Genomic DNA, 14,233 nt, shown 5'->3' on the forward strand with positions numbered 1-14,233 from the left:
GATTTCTGAAATTCGAGGGTACGTATTTGAAGTAGAAATTTCGTTAAGCCCAACGTCCACTGGTATATGAAGAAACAGAACAGTTGTCAGGTAATTTTAAAGCAAAATATCCCAAGCAATTTGTGAAATCAGCTTTGCCTGTAAGATTGTTAAAAATCTATAAATCTTTAGTAAATATTTCAAATTAATTTCGTATTTAACAGAAATTATTCACTGAACTAATAGAAAATTTGAATGGAATTTGCATTAATCTAATATATTTGGGAAAAAAATGTATTCAAATCTTTTTATTACATTATATGAATACCATTCATAAAGAAAAATAATATAAATCAAGAAAAATTGGTTAGAATTTGAGAAACGTAGATAAAAACAAAACCAAAATACATTATTAAAGTAGACTGAGCATCTTTTGAGCGTTTCAATAAAGGATAACAATAATATTTAGACCAGTTTATCTTTAAGAAAAGGAAATGTATTTAGAATTTATAGTTTTTCAAATATATGACGATGGTATACGACAATTAATTGGTAATTATGAAGGATAAAACTCTGAAGTATACAGTTTACATTAATCAATTTACTTCAAACTACTAATTATAAGTTCTTATATCAAATTTATATTTTAAAATTTGAAAGGTTATATAAAATAACAGATTTTTAAAGATTCTTACTTTTATATGTAAGCATTTCTACGAGTTCTATTACATGCAATTATTTACATCTAGCTACATTACTTTTCTAGGGCACAAAATACATGTAAAATCAGAACTAGGTTTTTCAAACTCATTTATTAATAACTGCATTTATTATTTATTCTTAAGGATTTTTTTTTTTTACAAAATACTTTAGAAACATTCTGAAATTTCAGTATAAGGTTATATTATTAAATAAATACTAAATTTAAAAGCAACAGCCAATTTTATTTAAGCGCGTTCCCTTAGAAATATAAATATTTTTGAAAGAAGAGGATATTTTTAAGAATTTCTTTAAAACAATAGTTTAATTTTTTTAGAAATATATTTAATAAATTATTAGAATTACATTAAAATAATATATAATTTCTCATGAAATTCAGTTAGTAAAAATTATTCCATTATGAGTTTTTTTCAAAATTTCAAATATCTATTAACAATTATTCCGAGAAGATTCCATAAACTGTTTTTTAATTATTATTTTAGTCATTCGTACAAATTTAACTAAATAAGAAATTATTCTTTATTACGATAATCCTTTCTTGTTAACGTTCTTTTATAAGCTGAAGCTTACTTTAATAAATACAATGTAACAAAGTATAAAATATATGCTTCACACAACTAATGTCACAGATAATATATAAATAAGTAACTGGCGGATACGAAAAGGACTAAAAGAAAGACAAATGAATGGCTATCGTTAGAGCCTCATGAGTAAAGTCGTTTGCCAAGATAATGATGTCTCAACGACACTATGGAGAGCTTTATGGTGTCCCAGGTGCAGTTTGTACATGGACTGCTTAGATTTACATTAGGAACATAAGGATTGCTACAGATGCCCCTATGAGGCATTACTAACATTTATAAGCTAAATTGCATTATCACTGGTGTTTTGCAAACAAAAAATAAATGGAAACGCATGGTATTTAATTCATTAAGAGCAAAATTAACAATAATATATAGGGTTATATGGCAAAATGACTGTATATTTGGTATATATGATATTTGTTTAAAGCATGTTAATGCGTATATTTTGTTCTATTTAACACTTCTTACCATTAACGAGCAGCTAATTCAATAGGAATATTGACTATAGTTATTTTCACTTAAATCTTATATGTATAAATGTTTAGGATTCACCTAATAAATTATTTTGAGCATTATATTCTGAGAGATATCAAAGCCATTTTACTGTCCTATTTGAATAAACTTATACCTGTTCTAATCGTTGTGTATACAAACCTTCCTAAGAAAAATTATCGTAGTACTATTTAGAAAGTAACAGTTTAGATAATCAATAGTGTAATCACTGTAATTTTAAATTCGTATTCCTTATAAAAACTAAACAAATATCAAATAAAATCCTTGTTCCTTAGCTTTCAAGAGCGGATGAAAATGACGCAATTAAACGAAAACGGTATACATTTACATTCAATATTGAAATGCTTTGTTAAAAATTATGCAAAAAGTATTTTCAAAAAACACTTACCAAAATTCAGGAAAGACTTCTATATCATTAGTAGCGTTAAAGACAAGTTTTAAATTTTAAGATATTTTGTAATAAAGCTTTCCCGAGCTGTTGTATAAAAAACGCAGAAATTTTGCTGCAATTTCAGTTTAATTACTTCATAATTAAAACTTCAAAAAATTGCTCTGAATTGAACATTTTCGCTCTCCAAATATTGCATTCCAGTTTTCTGGCTATCTGTCCTGTAGATAGCCAACAAATACATATACACATACACAATGATTTTTTTTTTTATCAGTAATATAGATTTTTGAAGATGTGCGACTTTTAGTAGGATTTATACGAAACTTATTATAAGAAATATATTATATTTCTGCTTTTATTGTACGTTGCTATTGTGCAGATTACTTATTACTTCTGTAATGCTGATTATCTATAAAAATTTAAAGCGAGTTCAGGTTTGCTTGCATCTTCTGATCAAGCTTTAGAATTCTGCATAATCTTTAAAAATCCAAAATGATACATAAGAAAAGCAACTGTTTTTTTTATTTGCTTTTTTTCTATTATTTGAAAAATGGTGAGATAAATTTTAAATTGTACTTAAAATCCTTTTATTCTTACATGCCACGCAATACTGGCGATCATAGAATATATATAAAAAAATCCCTGACGTCAAACGTATATAAAAAAAATCCCTGAAGTCACAATTTTGTCTAACCATACTTGCAGTATATTACAAATTATATGCAGTGTATTAGCTAATAAATATTATAGGAATAAAATTATTCAAGAATATATGTTTTAGAAGAAAAATAAGATGCTCTTTATAATATATCAACATAAAAAAATTATGTTTTTTACTTTTATTGAATCTTTGTTTCAAAATGTGTTTTAATATTTTTAAAAAGTAAGTTCTGAGAACGAATTAGATCCAAAATATTCTAGACAAAAATGAAAGCTCATTTTTAAAATTTAAGTTTACGAAATGACTTGGTTTTATTGCAATTGAATTAAGTTGTATTTGAATTAAGATTATACATATTGATTCAGGATTGTTTTGTGCTATACGAGTATAATAGATACTAATCTTTGTAAATGACCATCGGGTATATGTTCCATTATTTTTTATAATATAAAAAAGAATGAAAATTGTTTTAACGTAGAAAAATACCATTGCTCTAGGTCCTTCAGAGTTGTTTAATCTCTTCCTAGTTTCTCTCGCATATTTGATGGCCTATTTAAAAGCACACCAACTAAATATTGCATTTCTAAGCTATGTCTCTTAAAACCTTTTTTGAAAAGGATATTTGATATTCAACTATCCTTTATTTTTGAGAAAGAAAAAGAGATTTTTATTACCTGATTCTCAAATTTGTTCAGCTCCTTTTCTGTCCAACAAGTTTCCATCTGCTTTTCATTTTATAACATCCATTTTTCGCAGCTTTTTTTTTAATAATGAACAAGGTACGTGTCGAGGTGGCACTGTAATCATACTGTATTTATGGACGCGGGACAAGATGGCGCCATGTACAAGACGTTTTTCACATGCCGAAGATATGTCTAGACTGAGTCCGTTCGATAACCTCTCTCACTCTGAAAATAAAGAAAGAAAAACATACGTGAATTTATAAATATTATATAAGCAAAAAAAGGAACTTACTATTGAATATGCCTTACAACTTCGGGGCATGTTAGTTTTAAAAGAAAACAAAAGAAGAAATTCGCCGCCATTATTTAAACGCTGGTGAAATTTTAATGCAACTTAACTCCAGAAGTATGGCAGTCCCAGGATAGAAAGCACAGATCCTGAAAATCTCCAGGAATTCAAATAGATTTTGTTCTTTCAGAAAAACTCAAATATACTTTTATTGATATTTATGTTTCAATGATAGGATGGTTTCGTTTTTAGGGCAAGAGAAAACGGAAGAAAGTATATACAGGGTTCTTAATATTTAAGTACTTTTTTCCTATTTTTTAATCTTTTTTCCTTGGTCTTTTAAAGTTTGAGAAATCTTTTGGTAAAAACATTATGATTATAGATTTTTGCTTTTATCTATTCTATCTGGAAATTCGCAAAGCAAATTTAGAAAAAGAACTTTTTTATTCAATAATGCCTTATAAATTTAAATTATACGTCCCAAAATTTTGCATTTAAAGACAATGTAATGAACCTGAGAAATTCATTATTATACTGAAAAAATACTATACAAACAAAATATAAGTATGCAGTTCTGGTGAGCATTTTCCACCATGATTGAAATAAAAATCATATTTAGAAAAAAAAAAGTTGCCATGATAGAAATTTTTGAATTCATGTCGTGGAATCTTTTTGCTACCATTGGTATCCTGCTATTTTTTTTTAATCTTTGTTCAGATTATTGTGTAACCTATGTATAAAATATAAATCCCGTAAATCTGGATACCGTTTTGTTATTCCTATTCCTTCATTGTTTTATAACAACAATTCAGTTCGTTCATCATAATATTGGCCCATTAAGTGATTATTCTGAAATATAAATATGAAATTAAACTCTTCCATGACTTTAATTCGCATAAAAAGGGTCGACTGCTTTTCTGCTAATTATTTTGACATCCATTCTTATAAGCACATATCATATTCCCTATGGCTGGTTATGGAGTTACACAGAAACGAAATATTTCGCAACCATTTATAATAAAAATCATTGTGTGAATAGAACACTTAATGGGAGTTTTCACTCATTTCTCTCATTCGAATTTTCCATTGTGATTAATTTCCGATAATATCTACAGTATTTTAAAACCTTGCTAAAAATGAAAATTTAGCAGCATTTGAATTGATAAATGTAGAGAAAATTCCACGAAACATTAGGGACCCTTATTTATAATGTGGGTTATAAGTGAAATTTTTGTAAAATAATCCACTTTATTATTTGTTATTTTAATGTCATAATTTATTTTTCAGAGATATAATTTATTTCGCAAGTCTTATTACTCAAATATTCTGCAACTTGGTAACATGATATATCTTAATGCATTGTATTTCCATAATGATTTTTTTTTACTATTCTGAGAAATCTTTGCATTTATGAAACTGCTATTATTATTATAATTTCAACTTCTATATTAAAATTATTCAAAATTAGATGATATTTTATGAAACAGATAATTTAGATTTAGAAGTTGTTGACATCTACAAAAAGGAACTGCTGGGATTATGCAGTTACAAGGTCAAGTTGCTTACAAGGCCAGTGTCAGATCCAATGACTTTTGCTATGAATTGCAGACAAAACAATTATTACTATTTTTAATAACATTCAATTATAATTTCATTTATATTGGAATTAATATATATATATATATATATATATATATATATATATATATATATATATATATATATATTAAAGATCTGCTAAATTAGGTTTCATCATTTGTTCTTGATTAGCATGTTCTCAATTTTCAAAGTCTTAATCAAATGTTCTTCAACAAATTTCCTTACCAATAATTATTTTTCATTATTTATTATGTGATATAACTAATCTTTATAAATTATAATAATCAAACATAATAAATAATAACAATAAACTACTTCCTCACATATGAATAAAAAATTTTTCTTTTAATTGTAATGACCATGGAAATAATAAAACGACTAAATCTTGTGACTTTAATTCAGGTTGTATATAAAAATTATGTTACATTTAAATTATCTTTGAAACTATTAAAAATGATGATTGAAATTATTTCTTCAAATGATGCAAATGAAATTATTTTTTTCAAATGTTTCAAAATGTTTTGCACATTCGAACTTTCAAGAATTTTAAGATCCAAAAACACATGAATGCATTTCAAATTCATTCATGTGCATGCATTTGATTTTTTAACTAAGAATTTCAGAAATTCTGATTAAATCAATGTTTATAAAATTATATATATTTACTTGCAGAATTTTTTTGCAGTTAATTTCTTAATATTGTTCACGCTATTATCAAAAGTAATTTTGATGAAAAATGTAAATGGAGTGAGAACATAATATTAAATACCATTGCTTGATCAGGAGGAGGCTCAACTTTTATCACAATTTTCTTTGAAGATAAATTTTCCTCTAACGTAACATCTCCTAAGAACGTCGTCGAAGAGGAATCCTTGTGCTTTGATATAGCGTTGTTTAAATCTGCCAGCGTTACTTCTACATCAACCTTCTCTTGATGGCCTTTCTAGAGTAATAAAAAAAGGAGAGAAATGCAAATGTTAGAATTTTGAAATAAGCACAATCTTGTACCTAGCTTCCATATTTTCTGTATCGAAATCCGGGATATATAGTCCCTTCTTTCTTTTGCGTCTGCTTTGCTTATATTGATGCCTATGCAAAAATCATAAGTAAAACAACTAAGTAATTTGTTCTCTCAGTTAATTGCAGCAAAATATTGCAAGTTAAATTTAATTAAAGGTTTTAAAAAAGAATTAAAGTGAATATTTTTTACATAAATTCTCAATTTACAAGGTTACGCAATGTGCTTGCTCAGTTCGCAAACCTGGCCAGAAACTCTAAAATAACAAAATTCTATATAATATTATGTTTTTACGAAGCAAGAATATTCAATTTGATAAAGCTAAAATATTTATTAGATACAAACGAAATATTTAGTAAAAATTATCTGTTGCAAATAAGAAGAAAAAAAAAAAGAAATGGAAACTAACTCATTTTTTATTTGCTCCTTTCAGGGATAAGAAAAAAAAATGCAATAAAATCAGTTTTTAAATAATAAAAAAAACTTTAATATATTTAATTTTATCACCACTATTTTACAAATAAATGCAAATAATATAAAAAAAGCATAAATTCTAAGTTTAAAGCATTTTCAAAAAAAAATGAACTATGTTTTCCACTTAATGACGATTACTCACTAAAAGATAACTTACATTCTATAAAATCCTGAATTCTTAATGCACAAAGGAAAATTCCTAATTTTAATATTATATCTGTATTTTTTTACTGTTCAATAAATTCTAAGCAAAATAAGCAATGTTTATTGACAAGATATCTTAACCATTGAATTAAATTTCTTTCGTCAAACTAAATTTTAATGAAATTTCCCATTTTTTTTTCATTAAATGTTTAGTATAATTAAAAGCAATGGAATGATTTGCTTTGATATTTTTAAATTCATTAAAATAGCTGCACTTCCACTTTCAACTAAAAAAAATCTATTTGCTGCTTTGAATAAAAATATTCATGTATTAAATAGCACCTCTAATTTATGAATGAATGTACCATTATATAAAACTGTAATATATAAGCATATTATTACATAATGATTCGGAGAAAAGAACAAATAATAGAAACGAGACAAATACTAAAAATCAAACAGCAGAAGGCTTCGAAGAATATAAAATAAATTTTTGTAATAGACACTAAATAAAAATTCACTAATTACATTCAGTTCTTTTTAGTATAACACATTTTTAAACTTAAATAATTATGGAATCGTATTTTTCAAGAGAGATTTTTAATTATGGAATCGCATTTTCCAAGAGAAATTTTAATTAAGTTTTTTTTGAGAAAGCCGAAATTTGATTTAATGGATGGTAAGTCTCTTAATTTTTTTTTTAAATTTAAATTAAACAATATTGAATTGTTGCAAATCTTCAATCAAATGAAATAAAAATTTAACTAATTCTATAAAATACTTCAACAAACAAACATTGCAAAATTTAATTATACAAATTAAACATTATTATAAAAAAAGGGCTCGGTGAAATTTCTTATAAAAATTCAAATGTGCGCTGTATAAGTAGATGCGAGATATTTGAAGCTTTTTTGATGAATTAAAATTGGATTGTGAAACAAAAAGTCTTAAAAATTATGTAGAATAAATTTTATAATTGATTTTAATGAAAATAAAACGTATACATTATCCTGAAAGTAAATACTATTCTTAAATGTTGAAGTCATTTATAATAAATATGCTTTTTTTAGCTGATGAATTAAATGGTATTTCTATTATTTTTTTATTGTTATTTAAGGATGTTATCAATATAATAATTTATGCTTAAACTGAATCTGTTAAACTCCCCCTAATTATTACTGATTTTTTTTTGTCTCTTGTAAACTTTCATTTTTGGAAATTTTTATTAAATGTTCGAAAGACAATCCTGAAATCTGATAAAGCCTTGTAACTAATAATTTGTGATATATCAATTTTGCTTATGGAAATGTAAAACGGATTGTTCTTGATTTTAAGTAATACGAATTTAGGAAATCAGTTTAACAAAGTTATTCAACGAACAAGAAGAAAATAAACTGTTTCTGTTTCAGCCTACATTTATTTTATGAAAATTTCATTTTTTTTTAATTTTAATTTCCTTCGATTAATTTTCGCAACCAAATATGTTGTATATATTATTAATACTGTATTTATTGATACTATTCCATGCTTATGACAAGGATTTTTTTTAATTGTAATTTCAATAAATAATAATGCAATGACCTATGATAAAAGTTTTTTAATGCTATGCAAATAAATAATACTTATAATTATTTTTTTAAATATCGTAATACTATTACATAAATATCAGATATCGTATAAAGTTATATTCCTTTTATCATATTTAAAATAATACGAAAATTTTACTATTTATTATTATTAAGAATAATTATGAAAATTTAATGAACTATTCTACATAATATATGTATATAGTGCATGCCAGTGTGTGTGTGAGATGAAGTAAGCAGTCATTTTCCGAATGAAATATGGTTACTGATACTCAGGAAAATGCGTTATAAAGGCTTTTTATCAATGAATTACATAAAAATAAAAATAAAGTGCCAATAATAATAAAGTTTAGAATTCAAATTTAATGGAATATAGTTTCTACATATAAATAATTCTTTCTAATATAAATAATACTGTATTTATTGATACTATTCCATGCTTATGACAAGGATTCTTTTTAATTGTAATTTCAATAAATAATAATGCAATGACCTATGATAAAAGTTTTTTAATGCTATGCAAATAAATAATACTTATAATTATTTTTTTAAATATCGTAATACTATTACATAAATATCAGATATCGTATAAAGTTATATTCCTTTTATCATATTTAAAATAATACGAAAATTTTACTATTTATTATTATTAAGAATAATTATGAAAATTTAATGAACTATTCTACATAATATATGTATATAGTGCATGCCAGTGTGTGTGTGAGATGAAGTAAGCAGTCATTTTCCGAATGAAATATGGTTACTGATACTCAGGAAAATGCGTTATAAAGGCTTTTTATCAATGAATTACATAAAAATAAAAATAAAGTGCCAATAATAATAAAGTTTAGAATTCAAATTTAATGGAATATAGTTTCGGAATAACATTTCAACACGTTTTTCCAGAAAAGCAAACTTAGAATACATAAGCAGTATGATAGATATAATGGCTATAAGTATGGAATATGAAGGAAAATCTTTTATAATAATTAAAATATGGGTGCAAAAGTCATACTGTCCATAGCTATATAAGTATATCTTTCTGCTATTTAATTTTGCTCAGCAACGTTATACCGAATTCGTGTTTCATTAAACTTGTAAGCTGTACCGAATTTTATTTCATTAAACTTGTTCTTGCCTTTATCTTGTGCAACCTTTCATTTATGCATTTCTCTGACAGATCACTTCTATTGTTTAAATTTAGTTGCATTACGATCCGCTTGGAAACAAAACTCGATTCCTTTTAACACGGACCTCATAATTTTGACACCTGACAAATGCCGAGGGTGATATATGAACTGGCATTCCTCACCTATCTAGTCCTCCGCCTCACACCAATAGGAGAAAGTTTCATCTACAGCGTCAGTATGTGTACCAGGCTGGTATACTTGATATATTTGTAATGGAAATTGGAACATTTAATTCTCCAGACTTATCATAAGATCAATGATACTTGGCAAAGAGTTGATAGAGTAAATATAAATATTTAGAACAACTTTCATTAATGCTAATATACTCGTTTAAAAATTCTGTTCTTTAACAAAACTATTATTTTCATTCATTAGCTGTTGATGTTTGAACAAATACTTTTTTGTCAAAAAACCAAAAACTCATTTTCATAGCGACTTACTTCTTTCTGCATCACAAATTGAAAAGCAATATACTCAGTTCCAATAGTCATAAATTTTTTCCCCTTTCTCATAAAGAGTGTTTGAGAAAAAAAAAAAAAAATAATATCCAACAACAGCTCGGAAAACAAATGCTAAATGGGAAATTCGTGTTTCAGCTCCATTAATATACTCGAACTAAATTGCAATGAATCTTACGATTTCATCATTCAAAAAAAGAAGGGTAATATCGTTTTATTCATTCAGTTTCTCTTCCTTGTGTGCTTTTTCAAGCGTGCGAGGCGCACGCACCAACCGGTTTCTTGCAGGTTATCTCGTATGCACTTAAAAAATAGCAGCAGAGATGGAAAAGCGAAACAGTAAATCGACTCTAAGGTGTTTCCAGCATCCAGGGGGACTTTTATTTTCCAGTTCAAATCACGTAAGTGCTAAATTATTGACTGGGACGCAAATCCTATATAATATTGCTGAGTCTGGCACATGGCCAAATTCTTTCTTTCGTGACAGTTGGGTTTCCAGGGAAGTTATTAGAGGTATGTTATTATCTGCCCAAAATCACATTAACGAGGAAAAAATGTATTGAGAGAAATTCTTCGACAATTTCAACCTCTTTAAGGAGCTTCGAATAACTTTGATGAACCTAATACGTTTATAAAACTCTACCTTTTTCCTACCACCGGGAATCGTTTCCGAACGAAAATTGGAACTTACCTTCCCCGACTTAATCAATAAGCGAAGAAATGGAGATATCCATTTTTGTCAGACATGCCATTTGATATTTTAACTTCTTCAGACTGTCGTTTTGTTCTTATCTTTCTGCGAGATATATAAAACTCAATATTATATGTGTAAACGATTTTTGACGTACTATTATATTATTAAGGATATTTAAGGTACTATTTAAGGATATTTTATATGCAATAAAATGTTAATAATTTCTTATTTCCATGACAATTTTTTAATGTTGACCAAATCAATCATAAATCAAAAAGTTAGTGATACCTCATTTAAATAGTTATGTATAAAATTTAGAAATAGATTCTCATCAAAAACCTATGATATCAGAACATATATAAGTGCGAATGAACTGTATTGTTTAACCCTTTAACGTATTTTTTTTTCACGAAAACATAATAATTGATTATAGATTCTATACCTTACGATATGCATATGTCCGAGCTACGTCCGTTGCTGCATGAAAGCGTAACCATAAAATTTTAAACGCCTGAGCTGAACTCGGGCTTGCACAAATTTGTCAGTAATTCGTAATCGAATCGTACTCGGATTTACGCGTTAAGTGGTTAATGAACTTTTTCAGCAACGGAAAACGAATATTATGTATTGTATCTTAAGAAGAAATATATAATTGAAATCTTACTTCATTTAAAAAAATTATAAAGAAGTAAACATGGACGTACCTTAAAACTCCAAGAACGTTTCAATGCAACTACACAGTTACGATAATTTTCCTTTGTTCCCATGGAGCTTTTATCTTTTGCCATTTCACAAATACTTTCTCCATCTGGACTAACATAAACTGCTAGAAATATAACGAAATAAGTTATTTTATACTCATGGGAATTGTAAAATTTAAAACAAACAGTTAATTAATTAATTGAAATTCCCACCAAATACTACCTGATTTCTGATCAATGTTTAATCATTATTAAGGATTTTAACGAATAATTCAAAAACTTCGTAGTATTTTTAAAATTTGGGAAAAAGTTTTAGCATCTGATTTGTTGAATGGATCTATTATGAAATATGAGATTGTATTTTAATTCAAATGCTATTCTCTTTTCTCATAATGCTAATAGAAATTAAAAATATTTGAAATATATCGGAAACAAAGGAATCCTTTATTCGAGAAAATTAAATTACAAATATAATTACTAAAAACAGGATGACGAAAGATATTGCAGGTGTATATATAAACGAAATAAAACGAAACGAATAAACGAAAATAAAATAGAAATATATGGTCGAACATGACCTCTAAAGATATTAATCAACACTTAATATTATTTCATGTTATCATAACGATAGAGATTTTTCAACTTCAGTAAAGGTCAACTCACTATCCAAGTATTATACCATGGTATTATTATTTAAAAAAATAAAAATTTTAAATTGAATAAACTATAGATTGGCAGCAGAAATAATGATCTACAGTGAAGTGTTTTCATCCCCGTGCAGCCATCCAATGAAGGTGAAGAGCAGCTTTAAAAATAGATCTGATTTTTTCGCCAGCAGATGACTCAGAGAAACCTACAGAGAATTCCCACTCATCGAGCATGAACGCAACTTGTGCCCGATCATTCCAGTGATGTAGAAGCCTGTCTATGTTTTACACTTGTATTCACGCTGCATTTCAGCTTGAGAATCTCTCGTGGCTGTAGCAGTAAAAAAAAATCTGTCCCTTTAAGTTCAGGGTGTTTTATTCGAAATCAAGTCTCTTCTTAAACTATGAATTACAATACCAGTAGAATTGTTCAGTATAATGTTTACGTCTCAGGAATTTCTTTCAAATTTATCTACTAAAATTTTTTTTCAGTTATCTATTTATTTTCTATAATTATCCTTTATTTTTTATTCTTTATTGACTATTCTTTATTGACTATTCTTTATTGACTATTCTTTATTGACTATTCTTTATTGACTATTCTTTATTGATTATTCTTTATTGACTATTCTTTATTGATTATTCTTTCTTTATTGACTATTCTTTATTCTTTATTGATTATTCTTTATTCTTTATTGACTATTCTTTATTCTTTATTGACTATTCTTTATTCTTTATTGACTATTCTTTATTTCTTTATTGACTTCCCAACTTTATTTCCCGCAAATATTTTCAGCCTTGGATGTTCAACTTCCTTGTTAGCATCAATAGTACTGAATACCTCAATATCGCATACTACAGTTTAAAAGTGTAGAAAAATAAAACCATGCACTCTTAAATATGCATACTCAGACTGAATTCAGTACTGAGAAAGATGGCAGCCCGTTGCTGTCGATTTTTTTCTCTTTGCACAAAGATGAATTATCTTCAGATACTGAAAACATCAGATAAGGAAGATGAATTTTTGCTTCAAATTTTTCTTGAATTTTAGGTGGAGGTCAAAACTTTTTGCCTAAAGTTACTGTAAATTGCTCACGGATTTAAATATTAATCGCAAATAAAACAATTAATAATTATGCATAATTATGCAACGGATATTCTTGGGGGGGATGGGTATGGCAGTATGTCAGCTTATAACCATGGGCCTCTCTTGGAAGCAAATAGAAACACTATGGAGTTAGCAAAGACTTTAGTGTCTGATGATTGCAATTAAGTTTTCATCTATATTTTTAAAGGATATTTCTTTCCTTTGAAATTTCAATTTATTCGTATTAAAAAAAAATACTATGTGTCATAAAAACCCACTGTATGAATGTGCCAAGTTTCAAATAACAATCATATACTTCTCATCTAGCTACCATTTCAAAATAAATACAACTTAAGTACACAACGTTATATTTAGATGTATTGCAAATCACCAATTATGAAGTATTTCATGTGAAAGAATACCATAACATAAATACATTTTTATATTGAAATATATTGTAAATAATCAATTATGAAAGATTGAATGTTAAAAATACTATAAATGAAACTATTTTATTTTGATGTTTAGCAGATTATCACTAATTCAGATTCGATTATTATTTTGAAATGAATTTTTCATTTGTAATTAAAAAATCCACTGATATATATTTAAATGAATTATATGTTTCATTCTGTTTCATATAGTTTAGTAACTATCTTTAAAATAAAATATGTAAAATAATAACACGCTCCTTCAATTAAAATGTGGTAGATTTATAAATGGTTTACGTTACCTCAAATTATAGAATCATTTTATTCTTCTGCAACTATATTTCTGAATTACACATCTACTATTAACTTTTTAGTTAGTTGCAA

General features: G+C 26.5%; 1 protein-coding gene across 2 annotated transcripts in view; it reads right to left on the reverse strand.

Moving 5' to 3' along the window:
* The window catches only part of LOC129969435 (nephrin-like), a 344,289-nt gene that overhangs the window by 6,552 nt on the left and 323,504 nt on the right, over positions 1-14,233 (reverse strand). The window contains exons 12-14 of one of the 2 annotated variants that reach the window (XM_056084015.1): positions 11,688-11,806; positions 6,189-6,362; positions 3,523-3,756 (exon numbers count right to left, since the gene is read on the reverse strand). In XM_056084015.1, coding sequence (XP_055939990.1) covers positions 3,724-3,756; positions 6,189-6,362; positions 11,688-11,806 — 326 coding nt within the window. In that variant the 3' untranslated portion in view covers positions 3,523-3,723. Of the gene's footprint in view, positions 1-3,522; positions 3,757-6,188; positions 6,363-11,687; positions 11,810-14,233 lie in introns of both variants that reach the window. The other variant, XM_056084007.1, reaches the window with a different exon arrangement.

The sequence above is a fragment of the Argiope bruennichi genome, chromosome 1, assembly GCF_947563725.1.
Source record: "Argiope bruennichi chromosome 1, qqArgBrue1.1, whole genome shotgun sequence".
In the NCBI taxonomy this organism is placed as follows: Eukaryota; Metazoa; Arthropoda; class Arachnida; order Araneae; family Araneidae; genus Argiope; species Argiope bruennichi.